Raw genomic sequence first — 23,135 nt, 5'->3', positions numbered from 1 at the left:
ACAAAAGGGAGAAAGGCTCCAACGTGGCCTGGTGGCGCTGGGCGCTTACTTACAGTTCATTGCGATCAAGTCCTGTGCTTTCCCAGTTGATTCACTGTGGAAAGGTTGTGCTCACCGGTGGCACGCTGTAAACTTCTAGGGCCCCCATGTAGCCTCCTGTGGCTGTGGTGTTACGCCCTAGAAGCTGTGGTGGGAGTCCTGTGGCTCACTGCTTCTTCTCCTGTAATCAGGAGCAGCGCTCCTCTGTGACCGCTTCAGCTGGCCGAGCGACAACTCTGAAGCGGGAACGTTCTCCCGCGATCATGTGATGTCCCCACAGTTCCATTAAAACATTTACAGTCGGTTGACCACTGTGCACAGTCCATTCACATTCTGTAAACGAGTGTGGAAATGGCTAAACAAGTAAAAATTGATACATTGAATTATTTTTTCATTTGCAGAGCGCGCTCAACCCCGCAGGCAACATTGCAGGTTATATAGGGACCAAGGTCGGGCGTAGGCATAGGTGCATATATCTGCACACGGTTCTAGAAGCACAGGTGCAGGCGTTGCAACAGGAATCTTACAGGCATGGGGCATATGTGGGCAGGGAGGCTCGATTAAGTGAACAGCCAGGTTTCTCAGACAGTGTCTTACAAATATACAGTATGTCTGTGAATCTTCCTCGTTTAGCACCGACCTGGGGATTTTCTTGTAATTGGGCACATTTCACGAATTATTGCATGAAGTAATCGTAAATACCGCATGCGGTAATTCTTCTAATTAACCCGCCTAGATCAAAACGAGTGCATTACATTTACATCGAGGCCGCGTAGGAATGTGGGTACTGGTGATTACATACATAGCATCAGGATACCGTACCGCGCAGGTAAGTGGATTGCAGCCCAGCTGAGACGTACCTGTACTAATGTGCAGGCCACATATCGGGGTGGGTAAGTGCATTTTACAGTTGTGCCACCACCTGACTGTCACTTGTCCTGTTGCCAGGAGACCTGGACCAATCACCCTCTTGGCGCCCACATCCAGGGTGTTAAGCCACTGAGTCATCTTCGAGGCAGACTCTGGGGGTGTGCCTCGCCTCTTTTTCCTCTGGGTATCTCTACCTAGCCCCGTGTTCCTGCGTTCCACCGCCCCCAATGACTTCTCTTTGTCAAGCTCCCTCTCTCTCCTTCTGGGCTGGGCAACAAGTGGCATGACATGCCGTTCCCTCCCTCCCTCCAGTTTCCTATCCTCCCTGATACAAACACGCCCTTGATGTTATGGGTTTAAAACTCGCCTGCAGGTGTTCACTGTGTCATCGGGCGTACTACAGCAGACTGGAAGCAGCCCCGCGAGAGACACAGGCACCAGCCCCTGATCCTGGGTACCCCTCCCTGCTGACAGAGAACTGCAAATCACAGCGCCAGAATGCGTAAGGAAATGCAGGGGGATCAAAACAACTTTGTTTTCTATTCCCGTGTTTGGTATCCTAACTCTGCGAATTTCACGATTGCATGAACATGGCTGCCAAATACACTTTACACCTCTGTGACTCATAGTTTGCCCAGGCTAAGTTTTGTACAGTTCGCAATTAATATACACGCGCGAAAGTTAGCTCGGGTAAAAAGAGAGTGGCGCAAATTACTGCGCGACAAGCATCTTTCATCAACCACATATTGCGCCTTGAAACACCTCTGGCTGTATAGACGCATTATAAATATCGAATGCATAAATAAATATGTTTATGTAATCCTGCCCATGGTTGGTGCCCATTTTATCAATCTCGGAAGGATGAACAATTGACTTAGCCCCTTTCAGGATCACGAACTGTGACTACAGCAGGGTGGGAACTAGGGTCGCTAGAGGTGCTGGGGCACCCCTAGACCTGGCAGAAGGAACTCAGCAGGGGAATCGACAATAATGCTGCGTTTGAAGGGCCTTATTACATGAAAGTCCGATATTGAAGTAATTCATTTTCTAAGCAGAGTGCTACAAAACATCAAGGCGAATCTTGACAAAGCCAGTTTCCCCGAAGAAGTGGTAGACATGAAACTCGTGCGGCCACTGTGGTGGCCAATAGGGAAGCTAATGTTCATGAGGGATTAATTCCACTGCCATTTTTACTTAAATGATTTCCAAACGGTATGCAATAAGAGACACCGGTTAACCACATGGGGTATGTCCTGTCACAGTGATTTAATCGCAACCATTTTCACCGCAGCTATTTTAACCGTTATGTTTTTACCCTGGCCGTTTTTGGCAATTAAAAAAAAGATATATGTTTGTCATATCATATGATAGGTCATTTACTTATAATAGCCACAGGTTTTTACGCCCAGACCCGGGGATCGAACCTGTGATGCTGCCTGTCCTCTTGTTTCCAAGGCGCGCAAGTTACCCCTAGGCTATCCTCCCGAGACTGTGTCCCTGCAGCAGGGTTTTGAGAGTGGTGGGGGGCAGGGTGAGATGGTGGGGTGTTTTAGATGGGGGGGTGGAGAGGGATTCTCCCTCATTAAACATACATCGTCAAATACAGCCACGGTTAAAATAGTCGCGGTCAGAATAGTCGCAATCATTTATAGCACATGAAACCGTTATGTCATGTTAATATGCTTTTATACTGAATAATTCCCAGCATTTGTGAACCCATGGTAGCCAAGTACACATTCAGTAATGATTTGGCATGTGTGTATTAGTCATTTCATAACACTCCTAGACCAGGCTGACGAATATATCAAGATCAGCTCATACATGTGTGTTTGGCATTCAGTGCTGCGGCCAGCATAGACTGTGTGACTCAGGGGTTTCACCTTTATTTTCTGTTATATCTAGTTCACGGTGGAGTCTGGGCGTGCTGCATAAGCCTGAACACTTACGTCACAGAAGGATAGGGCAAGAAGCATATTCACCCGAATTCCTGTCCTCGTGGCTAGAGGTTTAGAATGGTACACTTGCCATCTCTTACCTGCATGTGCTGCTGTTCTCAGCAGTGATGACACGCATTGACCGGTCATGCAGTCTGATCCCCTTTACTCTGCTGTTTCTCAGGTGTGCGGCCCACGCAGGGGCAGTCTGAGAAGCTGTGCAGGCCTTCCAAACCCACTATGGGACAGTAACAGGAGCCTCTTGGCAGGGATGCCACCCTACCGGCTTTTCCAGCAGTGCTGCTGCATAGTTCTTAGTCCCCACATTTGTCAGCAGGGCTGCCATATATTTTCAATGGCGCAGAACCCCCACTTCTCTCTGGGGCTGCAGTGCTTGAAATGAGACGGTAGTACTGGCTCTTTCATAATAGACATTGTAGCATATTATGAAGTACCTGAGAAGCAGAGAGGCCATTAGTAGTACATAGTGTTGAGCAGCTGCCAGGCTAAGCTTCAGTGGTCTGAAGGTCTTGGGCCGGTACAGGCCAGTCATACCCATTTTCTCATGTGTGGCACTCAGCTTCACGTGGGAAACTGTAGGCCGCGCTTCCTGAACTCACAGGATGGTGCTGTACTGTACAGGATGGTTATTGGAGGCCTTGAAGGTGCCATAGCTTCCCATCCCTGGGAATGGAGCGTAGCTGCGCATGGGCGCGCTACCATCAGGCTCCCCTGATTTATCCTATGACGCAGCTAGACTACGGGAAAGTGGTGATTTACACCTGTCCCTATACTTCCTGTGTCATGAAGCACCACTGGGACCTACCTGGAGAAAATGAAGCTGCAATTACATCAGATCCAAGCTGCAGACAGAGGAGGCCTCATTAGAAGTTTGGCGGTCTGGAAATTACACTGCCGGTAGCAATGTACCGCCATGCTTTCTGGACCTCTACACAAAGAGTCTGCCGGTAGGGACCCGGAACTTCCCGCAGGCCAGACCTCTCGGGAGTTCAGGCCCCTACCGGCAGAGTTTTCGCTGAAGCAGTGTCCCCATTCCTGTGGAGTCCCATAGGAGAGCCCATTGGAGTCCACGGAAATAGGGATTTACCATTCAGCCGCTACTCATGATAGGCCGTGGAAACAGTGTTACAGGGTCGGCGGGAGCCTTTACTGCCAACCTTGTAATGAGGCCCAGGGAGTGGCTAGACAGTCTCGTTTCAAGTGGTGGTAATCAGTGGTGGAAATGGAAAAAATTTGAAGGGGGATCCCACAAGGGCCGGGGTGGGGGGCGGAGTGTGGAGAAGGGGTGGAGTTCCAAAGAGGCAGAGTTCAGAGCGGGCGGAGCTGTCAGTTGAACTACAATCTAAGGTTGTTCAAAATAGTCTTAAAATGGAGCAATTTATTTCATGGCTTAATCTGTTTGGTAAAGGCAAAGATCACCGAGCCACCAGCTTTGCGGGCTCTATAATGTAGTCTGCTCTGCGTGCACGGTTCTCACACAGAGCAGTTTACATTACCGAGCCCGCGAAGCTCAGGGCTCGGTGATCATTGTGTTTTCCAAATGGATTTGACCCTCTGCAAACCTGAGTGCTGTCCTTGGCAGGGGAGTATCCAGCATTTCAAGAGTGTGGGGGGGGGGGGAGCCACGAATAAAGTCCTGTTACTTTTCCTTCAAAATGCAGTGCGAGCAATTCCTTACGGTCTCATTTGCGCTACCAAACCGGTCACCCCTCCCCAATCTACTTTTTTGGTAACATTAGTGGCAGATGGCATTTTAACACATAACAGAAGCATTACAGATGCAGGAAACTCATCTATAGAAGTCTCTGTGCAGGCTCTGTGGGGCAAGATACATGCAAACCTCCTAATTTGCATACAGATTGCACAATGTAGCAACTCTATAGTCACTGGGCTTTTTTTTATATATAATAGCATGATATATTGACATAAGCAATGAAGAGAATCACTTACAGAGCTGCAGATACGACACAGTGCCATTAAATCATTTGCCCAGGATCACACACGTTGGTTATAAAGGTGAAACTGGGATGTGAACAATTTAAGCAACTGAACACATCTTCCCAGGTTTAGTTGACATAGATATTTATTAAGGTTTTGCTTAGCATTTCATGTGCTTAAACAATACTTTATGTACAGCAATGCCTTGGAATCAAAGCACATTACATAATAAACTAGTCGTTTATAGTAAACTATACACTACATACATTGTCATATAAATAAGTTGAGCAATAAGAGTATGGCTTTAGTTTTATTCCCCACAGCCTGCATTCATTGAGGTGCCTAATGGGAGAGGTGCTCCCCACACCCCATTGCCCCCACTCCCCGCTCGAGTTGCCATTTGCGAGCTTTGTGTGCACAGTGCACTCGCACGGAGCACATTAGATCATGTGCTAATGCACTGAGCATGGTTGCGTGACGTGGCGGGGCCAGACACAAGCCGGATCCCGAGATCCGGCTTCAGACCTGATGCCGGCTCTCAGATCCGGCGAGAGCCGGCCCATTAGCCAGCGCTGCTGGTTATTCTGTTACAACCACTTTTTTGTCACTAACAGAATTACTGCTGCTGTTCCCTCCTAGCAGAATTGTAATATTTGGTGGATTTACCGCTTAAGAGATTACTGCGTGGTAAATCTGCCAATTTCGGTAAGTAAAATGGTAGATAGACCTCCATCTTGTTGCTGGAGGTAAATCCTCCACTTTACCACCAAAAATCGTCATATTTACCATGTGGTAATTCCGCCAGCGTCAAATCTGCCAAAAATCTGCATGAAGCCCTATGGACTCCAAAAATTGGGAAATGACACAGCCCTAGCACCACTTGTAATCCTGTAGTAAACCCACGGGACCAAGTGGCGGTAAAGGTAAACGATTTTGGTGGTAATTCAGCAGATTTACAGCTGAATTGCCACCAAACTCGGAAGCAGGCCTCAAGTGGCGGATTGACTTCCAGCTTGTTGCTAGAGGTAAATCCTACACTTCACCTACAAAAATGGACAGATTTACCATGTGGTAATTCTGGTGCCGGTATATCTGGCAAAAATCCCTATGGAGTCCTTTGGACTCCAAAAATGGGGAACTACACCGTGCGACCACCACTTCTAATCCCGTGGTTCACCCATGTTTGACGAATCAACTTCCGGGGGAACAGTGAATATCGGTTTCTAAACAATCAAACAACCCCACACCACTAGTACGCCAGAAGGGATCTGAACAGATTAGAATACAAGTGAATTATAATACCTCCTTGTCCAATTTTGGCAACATGGACGGAACCGCAGGCTTATCTCCGCAAGGTCGTGGATCATTGGTTAGATGCAACACAGCAAAAATACAATTATTACCCAATGATAAAAGTCAAGGTTGTAAACAAATATCTACTTTATTACTACTACAACAGACAGTTCTAGCGCACTACAGATATGTTCCACCCTGTAAAGGAGCACAGAGGACAGACAGTTTCATGAAGGAAACGGATGCACTCTCGATACTGACAGGAGGGTAGTTGGTAAAGTAATCAGTCTGACTGTTCGAGGTTATTCAGTTCCAGTACCAAGAGGGCAAAGGGTCGTAACTGTCTCTAGGGGGCTTCGCAGAAGGACCAGAGGGTCAGAATCATAATGTGCCTAGTGCTGAAGAAGTTCTTGGTGCTCGACAGCATCAAGGTGGTTCTAGTGCACTTTGCAGCCCTCAAGACAGAGTTAGTGGCGGGAGACAGCTGCGGGTACTAGTCGGCAGGCAGTTTGGTAAGCAAGGCTGGATGGACTTCTGCAGGCTGTCCGGCGCGGCAGCTCGGGCAAAGAATCTTTTGTCTCTGTGCTGGTTGGCGGATCTGGAATGCTGGTCGAGGTGGCTCGAATGGCTCTTGCGACTGTAGCCTGACAACAGTCAGCGGTGCAGCTGGATGCGGTTCGAGTACTCAACTGTCTCGAAAATGTCCTTAAATGATGGACGCTGGAAGATGCTTGAGTGGCACACCCCCTAGCTTCTTCGCAGGGCTTGTATCATCCATTCAAGGCAAACGTCCCAAAGCTCAAGAGAGTATTTGCAGGCGACGGCCTTCTCCTTTGTCTCCGGTACTTCCCACCTAGGCAGCTTGCGGGCAGAACCTAGCAGGGCATGCTGTGTGCTGGCTGGGTACCGGTTCTGGAGATGCTGGACGGGTCCTCTGAGTCCGGTATCGCCCTCTGTTCCCTGGGAGTTGCTTAGAGGAGGGAAATTGTTTGTGAATTTGTTTATTTGGTGCTATTTGTATTTGAAAAAAACACAAGCAGGGTGGTTGAAAGGATGGCTAGTAGGCAAAGCATTTAAAGGCCGCCTAGGAGCCTTTGATAATGCATAGGGGGCTATTTTTTATCTGCGTTTATATTGCAGTTTAAACAGAAAGTTATTCCTTTGATCATATATTGCGCAGAGACTAGGTTGTACAACAGATTTGAGTTCTGACATAAACTAGAGTCTTTGCCTCCTGCGCTCCAATACAATATATACGAGTTCATTTGTGTCTGTCATCTCTTTCTACCTTGTCTTGAATTACAAATACTTCGTTTTATTTTTAAATTAAGCTTGTCTCTAGGTTCTCTGCTCCATATGATAAATTAACCATTTAGAAATGAGAGGTGCTTAGAAATGAAAGAATTTGCAGATGCTTATGATAGTCTATCCTGGGGAAAATTGACTGGTCCCGGGAATATAGCACACTGTTCATGCAGTTTAAGAATAATGCTAAGCAATGGGCCTGGCAACCCAAGGAGGCTATTGGAGAGAAAAACATTAGTAAAGGAATGCATGAAACATATTCCCAGGGTGATGGCGCTGAGCCGTATATGGTGCAATTAGCAGATACAAAGTTGAAACATCTGTTTATCTGCGTTGGAATGCATTTGCCGGGCGCACAAGAAGTGATGATACCTGGATAGAAATAAAGGCAAACACAAATCTATGAGATGTCACTTTTGTAAGTAGACAATCTTCGATTACTGTTATTTTGGAAAGTCATACACGATCCCATTATGTTAAAAACAGAAATGTTTTGGAATGTGTTGTGTGAATGGCAGGGATGTTGATTCTCCAAAATGCCAGGTGTATCGGAAGTAACATCACACACCTGATGACATCACAGGAAGAGATGTCACATGACCTTTGACCCAGACGGGATCAGTTCCTCTTTAGCCTGGATGTCATCACCGGAAGTGATTTACGGGCGTAAAGAAAAGTACATAAATGTAAAAAATTTAAAATACCAAATAGGTACTGAAGCAGAATAGAATATTTTAGATACCAACCACAGTTTAACAAGCGTGCTGCCTTCATATCCTATGGATGGGGTCAGGATATGATAGGGTTAGACCCTATAGAATCAACATAGGCCGAGGCACTGCTATAGATATGCCACTTCAGCAGTGTATGGCCAGTTACTCCCATAATATGGCAATTAAAGCTGCATGTCAGGTATTGTCATAAGATGATAAGTAGAGCTCCTACATTGCCAGTTGCTGCAATATCAAAAATGCAGTAGATGCAAGTCACCAACACTGCACAGGAGCATTAATGTTTTTATTTATGATAATGATTTGTTATTTATATAGCACTTTCACCAAAGCACTATACATAAAACATATTTACATACAATTATCATCCCAACTGAAGTTGGTACTCATTTATCAACCTCGTAAGAATGAAAGGCTGAGTTGGCCTTGCCAGGATTCGAACCTGCAGATCACATATAGAGCAGAGCAGTGAACACTCAACCCGCTGCACCATCTTGCCACTTTGCTATTAAGAATGCAATGCCACAATAAGAAAACATGTCAAAACTGCACAATGTAGCCTTGATGATGCATACTAAAAAATGCCATACCACATTAAGAAATACATAGATGGGCTGGCTGCACCAAATGCCAATTTAACCACGTAATAAGACTCATCATGCTTACTTTATCATAGATGCCCAGAGAAATATACCATGCACAGTAAGGAAAGGCTAGACTGGATGCACCCAAAGGCAAGTCTAGCCAGGTAATTACACTTATCATGATTGATTTATCAGAGATGCCCGTACAAAATGTCAAGCCTCAGTAAAAAGTGGCTACACTAACTGCACCAGAATCCTAGTCTAGCCACGTAGTAACACTTATGATTCTTAATCCATTATATATGTCCAGACAATCTGCCATGATACAGTAGGAAGTAGTATACTGAAAGCACCCAAATGACAGTCTAGGTAATAACATTTATCATATTTACTTTATTATAGATGCCCATTACAAACGCCATGCCACAGTAAGAAATGACTGGCTGCACTAAAATGCCAGTCTAGCCACTAATACCTGTCATGTCTGTTTTATCATTGATGACCATTATGTATGTGCGCACCCCTCTCCTGCCCCACATGTCCCCTCTCCCGCCCATTCTCCTCTTCCAACCTCCATAATCAACTCTACGGCCCAGCATTACCTCCACATCCATTTTCCTGTCCTAGTACTTATGTATGATGAAAGGTGCTTCATAGGCAAGTACTTGGATGAGGAAGAGTGGGAATAGGAGTAATGCCGGTTACTGGTAAGTAATCCAGGCATTTACCACCAGCACACACATTCACTTGCTCAGTTGCACATGCACCCATTCACCATTCACTCACAGATGCCACCCACCCACCCATACATTATGCACTCATTCACACACACTACATGATATAAACACACACACACACTTTTACACATAATAAAATATATGTACATACCTTCCTCAAATCCGTTGTTCCTCCTCTGCAGGCATGCCTCTAGTTCCCAAAATCCAGGACGCACGCAAGGAACCAGTCTGGTTCCTGTCATGCGCAGCATAGGAGCCAGTGGGTTCCATGTCCTGGGAGGGGGGCTCGGATTCTTTTTGAAGTCACTCGGACTGATTTAAAAAATAAATGATTTCTGTTATGGAAAGCCAAGACGGAAATAATTTCTTTTTGAAGTCAGAGTAACTTCAAAAATAAATTATTTATTTTTTAAATCTGTGTCCTTCACCATAGCCAGGGGTCCCAAAGGCAGGGACAGGGTTTGCATGGGGGATTTCAGTGGTCGCAGTTGCGACCCCTAGCGACTGCCAAATGACGTCCCTGTTGAATGTGTTTTAATTGTCTTTGTATAACTGATGACATTTTGTAAAATGATTGTATTTCTTTTTTGTAATTAGTATTGTCTAGATTGTTTATTATTGTAGTAAAAGAGTTTTAAAGTTTTGTTTTAAACCAATACACGTAATAACAAAACAAAAATACAAAGCCGAAGCAAGGGGCAGTGCAGTGTCTTATTAACACAGTTTTAAAAAGTATTATTACGGTGGTTGGCTTGGATATCAAACCTTTCGCCTCAGATGCAAAACAAATTACATCATCAAAAATGTTCTCCATTATCAAATTAGAAATTCATAATAAGCATCAGAATATAGGAAAAGGAGTACAAAAAAATGGACACTCGAAACCACCCACTATTAAAAAAGTACATATAGTTTACAAAGTTTCAAATTACATAATCTTCCTATCCTCATGTGATAAGCACATCAGTGTACCAGATGTTAGTAGGCATGTGTGGTTTGGGGGTTTTACATTTTTGTGGGACATGTAAGTCGATGGCGAGGCTGAGGCCATCATGGCATGGTTATCTATGTCTTCTGGCTCACTGGAGCAAGGAGGGGTGAGGGTGAGTGAGGACAATAGTATGGCCTTCAGGATCACGGGCGTTAGTTTCTTGGTGTTTCTAACCATAATCTGGTTGAGTGTGGGCCTTTTTGTGAGTGAGGCAAGGTGCTTCATAGGCAAGTACTGGGATGAGGAAGAGTGGGAATAGGAGTAATAAAGGTTACCGGTAAGTAATCCAGGCATTTAACACCAGCACACACATTCACTTGCTCATTTGCACATGCACCCATTCACCATTCACTCACAGATGCCACCCACCCACCCATACATTATGCACTCACACACACACACTATATGATATAAACACACATACAATTTTACATATAATAAAATATATGTACATACCTTCCTCAAATCCGTTGTTCCTCCTCTGCAAGCATGCCTCTAGTTCCCAAAATCCAGGACGCACGCAAGGAACCAGTCTGGTTCCTGTCATGCGCAGCATAGGAGCCAGTGGGTTCCATGTCCTGGGAGGGGGGCTCGGATTCTTTTTTAAGTCACTCGGACTGATTTAAAAAATAAATGAGTTCTGTTATGGAAAGGCGAAACGGAAATAATTTATTTTTGAAGTCAGAGTAACTTCAAAAATAAATTATTTATTTTTTAATCTGAGTACTCCCCCCATGGCCAGGGGTCCCAAAGGCAGTGACAGGGTTTGCAGGGGGGATATGCCAGGGGTCTCAGTTGTGACCCCTAGCGACTGCCAGTTGAAGTCCCTGATGAATGTGTTTTAATTGTCTTTGTATAACTGATGACATTTTGTGAAATTATTGTATTTCATTTTTGTAATGAGTATTGTCTAGATTGTTTATTATTGTAGTAAAAGAGTCTTAAAGTTTTGTTTTTAACCAAGACACTTAATAACAAAACAAAAATACAAAGCAGAAGCAAGGGGGCAGTGCAGTGTCTTATTAACACAGTTTTAAAAAGTATTATTACGGTGGTTGGCTTGGATATCAAACATTTCGCCTCAAATACAAAACATATAACATCATCAAAAGCGTTCTCCATTATCAAATTACAACATCATAATAAGCATCAGAAAATATAAAAGGTGAAAAAAATGGACGCTCGAAACCACCCACAATAAAAAATGTACATATAGTTTACAAAGTTTAAAATTACATAATCTTCCTATCCTCGGGTGATTTCTAGCCCTAAAATCGAAAATTTAAAATATTCTCTAAAATCTACAAACCTACAAGACCAATTCTTTTAAAAAAGCATCATTGCAATTTTGGTATTATTGTATTCAATTTTTTTTAATCAGTATTGTATAGACTGTTGTTTCTTTTGCAGTAAAAGAGTGTTAACGTTTTGTTTTAAAACAATACACTTAATAACAAAACACAAATACAAAGTCAAAGCAAGGGGGCGGTCTTATTTAATTATTTTTATTCATAACATTTTTGTAACACCCAAATCCGGAGGTATCACAGCATTTGTACCAGAAAGTGGTGTCAGACAAAACAGTAAAGAGCGTGATAGTGGTGACTCGAATGTAAGCGGTTAAAGTCTGGTCGAAGGCCGTGCGCTCAGAGTTTCGGTGTGAGCGGGATAGTGCTGGAGCAACCCGGCTGGTGTGTTTAGTCATATTTGTCGAAAAGTCATGTTTTTAATAGTTTTTTGAAGGATGAATAGGAGCATTCATTTCATATGGCCGTTTCCAAAGGCTGGGTGCCGTGACACTGAAACCTGTGCCACCTGCTCTAAAACGTTTGAAGCGTGCACTGGACATTGAGATGCTGGTGGAGGATTGCAGGAGATGCTTCTGTTGTGTCCTTGTGATGGTGTTATTCAGGTAGAAGGGGGCTTTGTTGTAGATACACTAGTGAGTGATTGATAGGGTCTTGAAGTCAATCCGGGCCTTAATAGGTGGATCTATGTGATCCGACCGCAGCTGATTTTGCCGCTGCCGGAATGTTCACACGAGAAAGGTGCGAACTACCAAAAGTTCACACCTTTCTCATGCGAACACACGTACATACCCACACACCCACAGCACCCCCCAAAACACCCATGACACACCCCCACCCACACCCTCACCCCAAACATAAACAAACCCCACTTACCTTCTTCTTCACGCTGTGGCGCCAGTCCCTTTCACTTCCGTGATCGTGAACCGGCGCCGCAGGGTCCTTTTCTTTAAAAAAAAAAAATTCGGAAGGCTGCAGGGGTTTAAAGTATAGTGAGCGGGGGGTTGCGGGGGACACCCCGCAGCCCCCGTTTAAAAAAAAAGACCTTTTTTACAGAAGGCTGCAGGGGTGTCCCCCGCAACCCCCGCTCACTAAAGTATAGTGAGCGGGGCGATGAGCGGGACACCCCGCAGCCCCCGTTTCTTTTTTTTACAATGCTACCACCAAAGGATCAGACCTTTGGTGTTCGAACCTTTGGTGGTAGCATTTTTAGATCTAATGGTTCATACAAACCATTAGATTCGGTAAAAAAGTACAAACCCTGATAGGCAGCCAGTGGGATTCGCAGCGTGCTGCTGTAATGTGGACGGAGAGGCCTTAGCGAGATTGGATGCTGATGTGCCTTTGTGAAGAACATTGCAGTAATCAAGTTCACTGAGTATGAGAACTCTCAATAGAGTGAGGCAATTGTTGGTAGATAGGAACTTTCTGCTCAAGGAAATCAGCTTTGATGTGTTGGCTGTTGAGGAAGCCTGTGCATTGATGTGCTTCGTCATGGTGAGCTCAGCATCGAAATAGACCCCCATGGTTTTAACTTGTTTGAGGACTGGGATAGCGACACCATCGATGTGGAAGGAGGAATAGGAGGTATCCAGGGATTAGAGTTGCTGGGGAGAACCAACAATAAGTAACTCTGTTTTCTCATCATTGAGACAGAGATTGTGTGTGGCCATCTAATTTTGTATAGCACTGTACTCATTGTTTATGATGGAAGTGCCCTCTGTGTAGTTGCCTGAGGTAGGGATGAGGATTTGAGTATCGTCTGCAAAGTTTGTGTAAGTGATGCTAAGGGAGTCAAGACTGTGAAAGAGTGGTTTGGTGTAAGTGTTATATAAAGTGGGGGACAGACAAGAGCCTCGAGGGACACCAAGAGGGACTGGGATGGGGTTGTCAGCAGCGTTGTCAATGGTTACTCTTAACGTGCGATCAATGTGGAAGGATCTGATCCAAGTGATGGCTTCCAAAGAGAAGTGGGAGCTGAGGTACTGGCAAAGTGTGTCATGATCTACCAGTTCAAAGGCTACCGAAAGGTTGAAGAGGAGGAGTAGAGCTAGATTACCAGTGCCACAAATACTGTACAACTGTATTTTAAGGTCGAGTAGGGCAGTTATGGTACTGTGATTGGGTTGGAAGCTAGACTTTCTAGCGCCAAGTAGGTGATGCTCCAAGAATTGTTTTACCTATGCGTAAGCAATGTGATCTAGTATCTTGAGCAGGAAGGGCACTGGAGTGATGGGGCACCAGTTGGTGGGTACGGAGGGGATCAAGGAGGGGTTTTTGAGAAGTGTCGTGACTCAGGCTGCTTTAATGCTGCAGGGGACAGTGTATGCTTTGAAGGAGGCATTGACAAAGACGGTGATAATAGGTGCCTCGGTAGGGGTTCAAAGTTTGCTGATGTGCACGGGGCAGACATCTCAATTGCAATTGGTGGGTTTTAGTGTTTGGTACCATCTTTGAGACACTTGGGAGAACAAGAAGGATAGAGGGGTGGCTGTCGTGGCTATGGTAATTGGGGCTGATTCTCCATGGGTAGTAAGGGTGGTGGGTTTAGCTGCAAGTTGCATTTTTTTGGTTAATTATGTTGCGAAGCAGATCAATTTCTTTAGCGAGGGCATCTTGAATGATAGTACACCATTGTTTATCAGCCCTGGTGTGGGTGATAGGAGGGACTGGAGTCTCAAACTCGCTTAGTATGGCAAAGAGTTCTTTAGTGTTGGAACTTGCGTCTGAAATTGTGTTGTCGTAGGAGCTGGCTTTGTTGGAGATAATGGATTTTTTGTAAGCCAGGGTGGCGTTGGCTAGAATTAAGGAGTTGCCCAGAGATGGGTGTCTCTTAGTGAGATGTTCTAGTGCTCTCTTGGTTCTGTAGAAGGAGATCAGCTCATCAGTGAACCAGATGTTAGTAGATATGTGGGGTTTGGGGGTTTTACATTTTTGTGGGACATGTAAGTCGATGGTGAGGCTGAGGCCATCATGGTATGGTTATCTATGTCTTCTGGCTCACTGGAGCAAGGAGGGGTGGTTCCTTGTGTTAAAATCGTGGCAAAAATGGCCGTGGACACAAAATATTATGGCAATAAGGCTGTGGTTTTGCCGCTGCAATCCATGTAAAGGATGCAGGGGACACCCCCGCAACCCCGGACCCATTATACCATTTAAGGAGAGCGGGGGACACCCCCGCAACCCCAGCTCTCCTTAAATGGTGTAATGGGGTACACCTTTAACAGGTCAAACCACAGCATTTTTGCCAGGCGACATTTTTGCCGCGATTTTATCACAGCATACCGGAGGGGTGAGGGTGAGTGAGGACAATAGTATGGGCTTCAGGATCTCAGGCGTTAGTTTCTTGGTGTTTCTAACCATAATCTGGTTGAGAGTGGGGCTTTTTGCAGGGGCACATTTGGAGTACAGTATGTTCAATTCTATTAGGTGATGATCCGACCAGGTTACTGGGTTAATAGAAGAGATATTGATGTTGGCGTTAGTATTGAGTATCCAGTCAAGGATGCAACCTTTAATGTGCGTGTGTGCGGCCACTCGTTGAGCAAAGCTCATGTCTTTGAGTGCCTGAGCCAGTGCTGTGGCTTTGGGGTCTGAAGGGCCATTGTAGGCCAGTTTAATGTCACCTAGAATGATGCATTTGGTTATGGGTTTGAGTAGAGGTGTGATAAGCAAGGTGATGTCGGATTCTGGTGCATTAGGTGAATTGGGTTAGTGGTAGAGGAGGAGCATATTGTAGGTGGTCTGAAGATTTATAGCTAGTTTTAGCAGCAGCGTTTTATAACCTGAAATGGGCGTTGTTGTGGGGCTGCAGATGATATGATATGATAGGTTATTTATAATGCGCTTAATACCCAGAGGTTTCTAAGCGCGGACCCGGGGATCGAACCTGTGTTGCTTTGTGTTGTCTTGCTTCCAAGGCGAGCACATTGACGCTGAACTATATTAGAGAGGGAGGTTTTGGCAATGATGGTTACACCTCCTCCAACTGCGTTAGTGCGTTCGGCCCTGAAGATAGTATACTCGGGGAGCATGGCACCAAAGGCACTATACAAAGGCACATATACATGGTGAGCAAGGGACCAAAGGCACTATGAAGCCAGGATTCAGTAGTGGCAAGTAGGTCTAAGATCAGATCGTGGATTTTTGAGGGAGACATTCTGCGTGGCTAGGGTAGGGGGTTGCGCTAAGTGGAGGGAGGAAGTGAAGGTACTGATAAGCAATGTAATGCAGGTGGAGCACAAGATAATATTTGTAAACACGCATAATGCAGTTGTTTAGGCTTACCTTGGCCTAACGTGCACAAAGAGGAGTGGCAGTGTGGGTGGGCAGGCGCAGCAGGGGTGGCAACATGGCGATCCCGGCAGAGACATCAGACTTAGGCCTTTTGTGTAGACCTTCTGTGAAGGTCGGATTCGCCACCCGGCTCGCCCCGGCTGATGTGAAAATGCCAGAAGTCGGCCAATAGCCATGCAAATGTCCTGGGGCAGCCTGGGATTCTTCAGGTGCTCCTTCTGAATCGGCGGCCATCATAAGGTGGTTCTCTGAGCAGAGGCGTTGCTGGGGGTGGGGGGACCTGAGAGGGCTATAGCCCTGGGTCTTTTTGTTGTAGCCCAGTATAGAAGCTCAGGAGCTACAACCAAAAGGCTAGCTAGCCCCGAGTCCGACCGTCCCGACATTAGAGTAGCCCCAGATCTTTTCCGACCTAGCAACACCCCTGTCTCTGAGTCTACAGACCCAATGCTGCCGATCAGCAAGAGTGTGCAGGGCACACTGCACAGGCCGCTGCCCTTTGTGCCTTTAGGCTTCAGGACTTTTGGGAACATCCTAAAGGTTTTTGAAGTGTGAACATTGTTTATGATCTGAGGTGGCTGGTTAACTTTAAAATCAATATGTGACAAAATGACACACAAACACATCTTTAAAGGAAAGTGTTCATAAGAAATTGGATGATTAGCTATGTGATCTACATTCAGTTCTGAATAGGCACACATGGGTTATGGCACTACTTCAGGTGCCAGCTCTGCCATAGCAGACTGGAGCTCTTCTATGAAGCAAATCATGTGTGCGCACATCAGAATGTGGTAAACACGGGGTGCACGGTAGCCAAATCACTGAAACAGTGCCCGATGCTACCGCACTATGAAAATGCCAATCACAAATCGAATGGCTGTAGAAACAACGATTATGCCTGCAGCTAGGGATGCAGACCCCCAATTAAAAAATAATACACCTGTATTTCCGGAAACTCTAACTGCCTGTTACTGCAATGTAATGTACCTCTTCACTTACACTTCACCAGCTACCATTGTACTGCTCTCCCGGGCATTGACTGTAGTCACCACTGCAGACTAGAGGGCTTCACTTTAAAGTATCCAAGATGTGTGTGCTTTTGCATTTTGCTGGGATGCAGGAAACAGGGTGCTTCAGCCCTGCTAAGTATGTATGTCGAGCCAATAAAAGCGCATTTGGACTTGAGGGGAACAGGGACAAAACACCTATAGGGTCCATTCCCAGGGTGCCCTACAAGCAACAGTGATGACGCAGCCACATACATCATGAGTGAGAAGTTACTCATAAACCAGTTTTCAATGAAAAATCGAGAAAGCTACTATCAAGACAGGCTGACCTCTGCTAGACGAGGGCACATGTTTGTGCCATGATAACAGGGAGTACAGCTTTATTGGTAACCCCTATTGCCTGAGTTGTATTGAATGTGCAGTGTATGCAGTAGTTCTATTGAGTACACACTACAAACAGTGATATATTCTCAGAGCTAACTAGCAACAGTTTCATGGTTCTCACTACAGGGCCTGCAGTTTGGATATACATCTCCCCGGCCCTGATGAAAGCGACATAGAATACTGTAATATCGCTGAAACCGGTCGACCAAATCCAGTGGGATGGCATAAGGATAGATATGCCACCAAGGCTGACCAGATCGAACTCATTTTCGGATCTGAGCCTTTTGATTTTGGGGTTTAGCTACCCCTAGGGCACACACGTATGAGGTCAATTTTTAAATATGTTTTTTCATTTTCTTTCTGATTTCTTTTGATGCACTTGTGTATAGCACTATTGGATCGCCGTTCGTGGTTCGTCTTTGTTGTGTTCTTTGCTCACAAAAAATCCAACCAAGGAGCTTCAAGAGGTTTTCTTCTTTTTCTGTCCACTTTTTCGATAAACGGCTAACCACCACGTGCTAGGGTGAGGGGAACCCATGCGATGGACTGTTATCTAAATCTCTTGCTAAGTGTGTTATGAGCAGAATGTAAAGCCGACATATACACTGTTTACCACACATTTAGGTTTCCTGCTCAACTTCTTTGTGATAGTACTGTATTCCTGTAACACGTTCGGCACACTACAGACCAGAATACTTTAAGGTAATGATACAGTTCAATCCAGAGAACTTTCTGCATGGCATGGCAAGTTCTCTGGTGGCCGGGGGGAGGGATTATCATAGCTACCAGCCTGATTCCAAAATGATACTGAGAGACAGAATACAATACTTTGGAGGAAGGCCTATGGCATATTAACCAATCTATAACAGAATATCAGAGAGGAAATAGCATCGGCTGTTTCGGCTGCCCCCCCATGGCTAGGTAATCAATCACCTGCTGATTGGGTTGCACTTTCCTGTGGATTTCTGGGGGAGAGGGAGACACATCAGGATGCCCCCGCTCTTGTGGCTCGGTTCATCCATAGGAGACTGACGAGACATCAATCGCACAATATTCCATGTGTTTCCTCTTTGCAGATGGATCAACAATTCAACCGTACATGACAACACGTACCCGCATACACAATAAACACACACCTTCCTAAAGCAGGCGCCTGGGAGTGTTGCTTTCTTAGTTACTACCCTTTGCAGTGGCCAATGCACTGGGCGCGGTGTGCCTCTGTTCGCAGTGCCCTCGTATGAGACAAGCAATGTTAAGGGCAGATGGAATCATCTTTCTGCTTGGGGGGTCAGGTGTCTCCACTCCGTCCCTTCGCGGGCTGCTTTTCTGGAGAATCCTCTATTCATAGCAGTGTTGCATACATGCTGCTATATTGTCTTCTGCGCTCCCTTCTCTAGATTATGTCTCCATAAACATGCACAGATGAGTTTGCCTCCGTGCGATGCTGCTTGGAAATACAGGTAAAGCTCGTGCATAGCTGGGAGACTCCATTGCGTGATCATCAAGGACAGCTGCATGCTTTTGGTTCAGGATTTTAGCCAGCAGCTTAAATATATGGATGCAATCACCACCTTTCTGCGGGTGACTGCCAAGGCGCCCTTTCCCCGGCCTAGTGCCGAAAACCGTATGCCCCACTGCCTTTTCTGCTTCCACTGACGTCACTAGAGCAAATGCATGACGTCATCTCAGGGAACCGCACTAAACAGCACCCATCCCTGGGAACATTATACATCTGGTAACTCTATGGAACATACTCAGGTGTACATTTGCGTCGCCTCCAGTGATTACTGTGTTATACCCACTGATAAGGTAGAACACTGCACACTGCTGCCTTATCTGTGCGAGTTGCACACTACTGGCTGATGACGTCAACAGTCACGCCCCTCTAGTAGAAAGGGGACTAGGGCGCATTAATGGCTGATGGGGTTGGTTGCTGAACACTGCAGGCAGGCGGATGCAGCGATCGTAAATGCGCCTGATCACGTTGCAGTAGCATGGGTGAAGACTGCAGAGTAGGTGGTGATGTGCTGAACATTGGCACAATCACCAATGGGGCAAGATGATTCCCGAAGCAAAACAAACCCTCTGATGCATACGGTGCTTCAGCGGAAGGAATGGAAGGCACATTCTACAGCACTGATCTTATTTTCAGCAGTAATTACCGCCGTTTTTAGACTCTGTTGGTCCTCGTTTAGCACAAGCCACCATGCTGCCACTGCTTCAAATTCTCATGAAATTGCACAGTAGACAGTGCTAAGTCAGCAGAACGTTTTTTTCTGACCCAGTGATGTTTGGCCTTTTTGTCTACCTCCAGCAATTATTTACCACGCCCCACCAATGGTTGGAATAGCGCAATTTCTGGATTGAGCCCCTTGCGCCACTCAGCAGCTAGGCCAGTGATACACGGAACTTCGTGTCCTAATGTTGCCAGGTGGCGAAGCCAAGAGCGTACATATTCAGAGGATCTGACCTAGTTGCTGATTGGTTGCCCAGCGCCATGTGTCTAGGGGCGTTGCTAGGGGGGGGCTAAGGGGGCTATAGCCCCTGATCTTTTGGTTGTAGCCCCGGATAGAATCTCAGGAGCTACAGCCAAAAGACTAGCTAGCCCCCAGTCCCAACAGTACCGACATCAGCTTAGCCCCGGGTCTTTTCCAGACCTAGCAACTCCCCTGCATGTGTCCCTTGGTAACTCTGACCCATGTGTGCTTTTGTCATCCCATTTTTTGCACTGATTAATTCAATGTTCACAACAAAAACATACATTGAATACACTATCGCATATGGAACCATGTATTTCCTAATGACACTGTAGCTTCTTTACAACACGTATACAACGTTTCCTCTGCTCATGATCTGTTAACACATATACGTGATGCAGAGTGAACATACAGTTACTTGTTGTTAGTCAATAAACTGACAGTGAGGTAATTATGCGCTTGGTATTTAATATTGAATAAAGTGCCGATTTACTGTGTGCTTGAACCAGAAACCTCTGATTGTTCAATTTTCATAGCAACCTTATGGAAAGATCAAACCACACAAACGTGCATTTAAGAACTGCAATAACAGTTCCTGGAACCTTTTGCTTTTAATACTCGAACCAGTAAGTTCTTCCTATGTTTGGTGTAGTTTAGGCAGAAAAGAATGAAATCAGCCACGCTTTCCAGTGAGGTATAATTACGGCTCCATGCTCTTTCATCGCCTGCAATTTCAATGTGAACATTTATCGTTTTTCTTTTTTTTTTTTTTCTTTTTTTGGGGGGGTTACCCCCCAAACCCACCCTCCCCCAACTATTTCTAGATATTCCCTACCACCCCAACCCCTTATCTACCCTTAAAGAATTCGATGAGCGTTTTCGTTAGAATGTTCAGGTTGAAATGGCAGGGGATGAAATTGCAGGCGATGATCCGTAATTACAAGCGCCCTCTGTCATCTTACCCTCAAGTTACCCAAGTTAGTAGTGGTTGGCACTAGGCCAAAACAGAAGCGTGCCTGCGGGGCCTGGCAGCTTAAGTTCTATAGCAGGCAGGGCTCAGGCCGAGGGTACACGTAGGTGGACGGAGGCCCCACACCTTTTTCAGACGGCACGTGGACATGCTAATTTCTGGTGATGCCATTTTAAATTGCTATGTTAGTGAGTCCCCCCACTTTTTTTAGGACTGGACCCCTGATAGCTGGGATTGGCAACCTTTAGGTCTATAGCAGGGGTAGGCAACGTACAGTTCTATTGCAGGGGTAGGCAGGAGCAAGCAGCCTACGTTTCTGTAGAAGGCGCAGGCAACCTGTGGTTTTATATAGCAGGGACAGGTACCCCACAGTTCTATATAGCAGGGGCAGGCAGCCTACAGTTCTATATAGCAGGGGCAGGTCCTGAAGTCCTCTATCAGGAGTAGTCAACCCACAGTTCTATACCAGGAGTAGGCAACCTACGGTTCTATGCAGGTGTAGGAAAACTACAGTTGAATAGCAGGGCTACGCAACCTACAGCTCTCCAGGTGTTCTTTTGCATAAGACTCAGTTGAAACATGACCATTGATCGTACTGGTTATGGCTGATGGGAGTTGTAGGCCAAAACATCTGAAGAGCCACTTGATGCCTACACCTGCTTTACAGTCTCGTACCCATGTGAAATATTCCTCCCTGCCTGAGACAGTATTAAGCATCAAAAATGGTTTAGCTTAAGTTTTAATCATTTAATTGGATTCCCTTTGGGCGTCCACATAGGTAATACAATCATTTGTAATTCCTTCTTGGATGTGGGAACAAAGTAATCTGGTTTGCAGTACAGAGCAGCCAGTGCGATAGCCATTATAGCAGCTCACGAGTACAAATAGCGGGGTTCATTCGAATAGAAATCCATAACATTAGGGGTTTATGTTATATAACATCGATGGGAGAAACAACACAGAACTAACTCCAAATGCATATTGTAAAGCTGGGAGGAAGTTGGCATGCACAATCAGAATTTTGAAGGGGAAGTTCTCTCAAGAAGAATTTTATTGGCCCAATAGATGGGCATGTGCGGACGACTGTTGTGAATCCAGCAGTGCTTATCTGCCTTTCTTACCTTGACAGACTGGAGTCTGTTTTCACTTGCAGTACTTTCCAGAGGAGGCGGAGCCTTTAAAAAAACAGCTCTACAGCGGAGTTCGGACGAGTGTTTTGGGTGTTTAGGTGTGAAGGGCGAAGGGCCCTGACACCCATACCAGATCACACTTGAAGAGACTGTGCTACCAGCAGCTGGCCAGGAGCTGACCCAAGCGGCTTGTAAACAAATTGCCTTACTACTTGGCAGCGCACCTCGCTGGTGAAACAGGTGAGCCTGTGTTCTGGCGGCTTGTACTGCTTGCCCGTAGAGGGGTAGAAGTCTTTCCCCAACAATTTACGGAAAAACAGTCCTCGGGCTAACCTGTCAGTGTGGCTGATCTGTCCATAATAGGAATTTGAATTGAGGGCGGTAACTGCGGGTCAACGAGCCTTGGAAGCTCCCTCTCCTTTAATGCGCGGTAAACAGGTAAATGCAATAGTGGCTGTTTGAGACAGAGCGAGTTGGTGACCTGGTGTGGGTGCACAACTGCAACTATAAAGCCCGCTATTTCCTGACTGGTACTCCCGTGATTGTCCATGAAGCTATTCAGTGAGTGGTAAAAGTAATCCTGTCATTTTGCTCACACCATATCAATAATTGCTATAAATAACTTGTGCACAGGGAGACTTCGGCACCAGTATAAACATTCTACTGTTGGCATTGTCCCCTCTTAACGCTAGGTGCGCCATCTACTCCCGCGCATATTGCTCTAACATTAGCGATTCCTTTCCAGCTATATTGGTCACCATGTAAAAGCTACGCAATTCGCCTTACACAGATGTCTTAAAAGCCCCAGATTAGGAACTCTTCGATCTTGTACTTTGCCCTCGCAGTATCGTGAAGTCGATGCCTCAGCTCATGGTGTGTTCACCGGAGCAACATCCTTTAGAAGCAGTTACAGCTGTAAACTGTACTACTCATGCAAATGTAAATGGAAAGCCCAAAGCAGCGGCTTCCTGTGACTCTACTGAAATTCCATTCTTGCCAAGGCACTTGGTTAAAGAGACAATGTACCAAAACCTGGACTACACTGTCTCAACATCTACAATGAAGAAAAAAATGTCAACTTCAATCGCATCAAATAAAAGATCATTGAGCTTGGATGCATTGGA

General features: G+C 45.7%; 1 protein-coding gene across 2 annotated transcripts in view; it reads left to right on the top strand.

Annotated features, from left to right (window-relative positions):
* The first annotated feature begins 1,270 nt into the window (after window positions 1–1,270).
* The window catches only part of LOC138580074 (methanethiol oxidase-like), a 443,490-nt gene continuing 421,625 nt past the window's right edge, over window positions 1,271–23,135 (top strand). Inside the window, exon 1 of one of the 2 annotated variants that reach the window (XM_069650339.1) lies at window positions 1,271–1,411. In XM_069650339.1, the coding sequence (XP_069506440.1) occupies window positions 1,408–1,411 (4 nt within the window). In that variant the 5' untranslated portion in view covers window positions 1,271–1,407. The remainder of the gene's footprint in view (window positions 1,412–23,135) is intronic. The other variant, XM_069650330.1, reaches the window with a different exon arrangement.

The sequence above is a fragment of the Ambystoma mexicanum genome, chromosome 1p, assembly GCF_040938575.1.
Source record: "Ambystoma mexicanum isolate Mex_15411 chromosome 1p, UKY_AmexF1_1, whole genome shotgun sequence".
Taxonomy (NCBI): Eukaryota; Metazoa; Chordata; class Amphibia; order Caudata; family Ambystomatidae; genus Ambystoma; species Ambystoma mexicanum.
The sequence above is the reverse complement of the archived record's forward strand: the minus strand, read 5'-3'. Positions and strand labels throughout refer to the sequence as shown.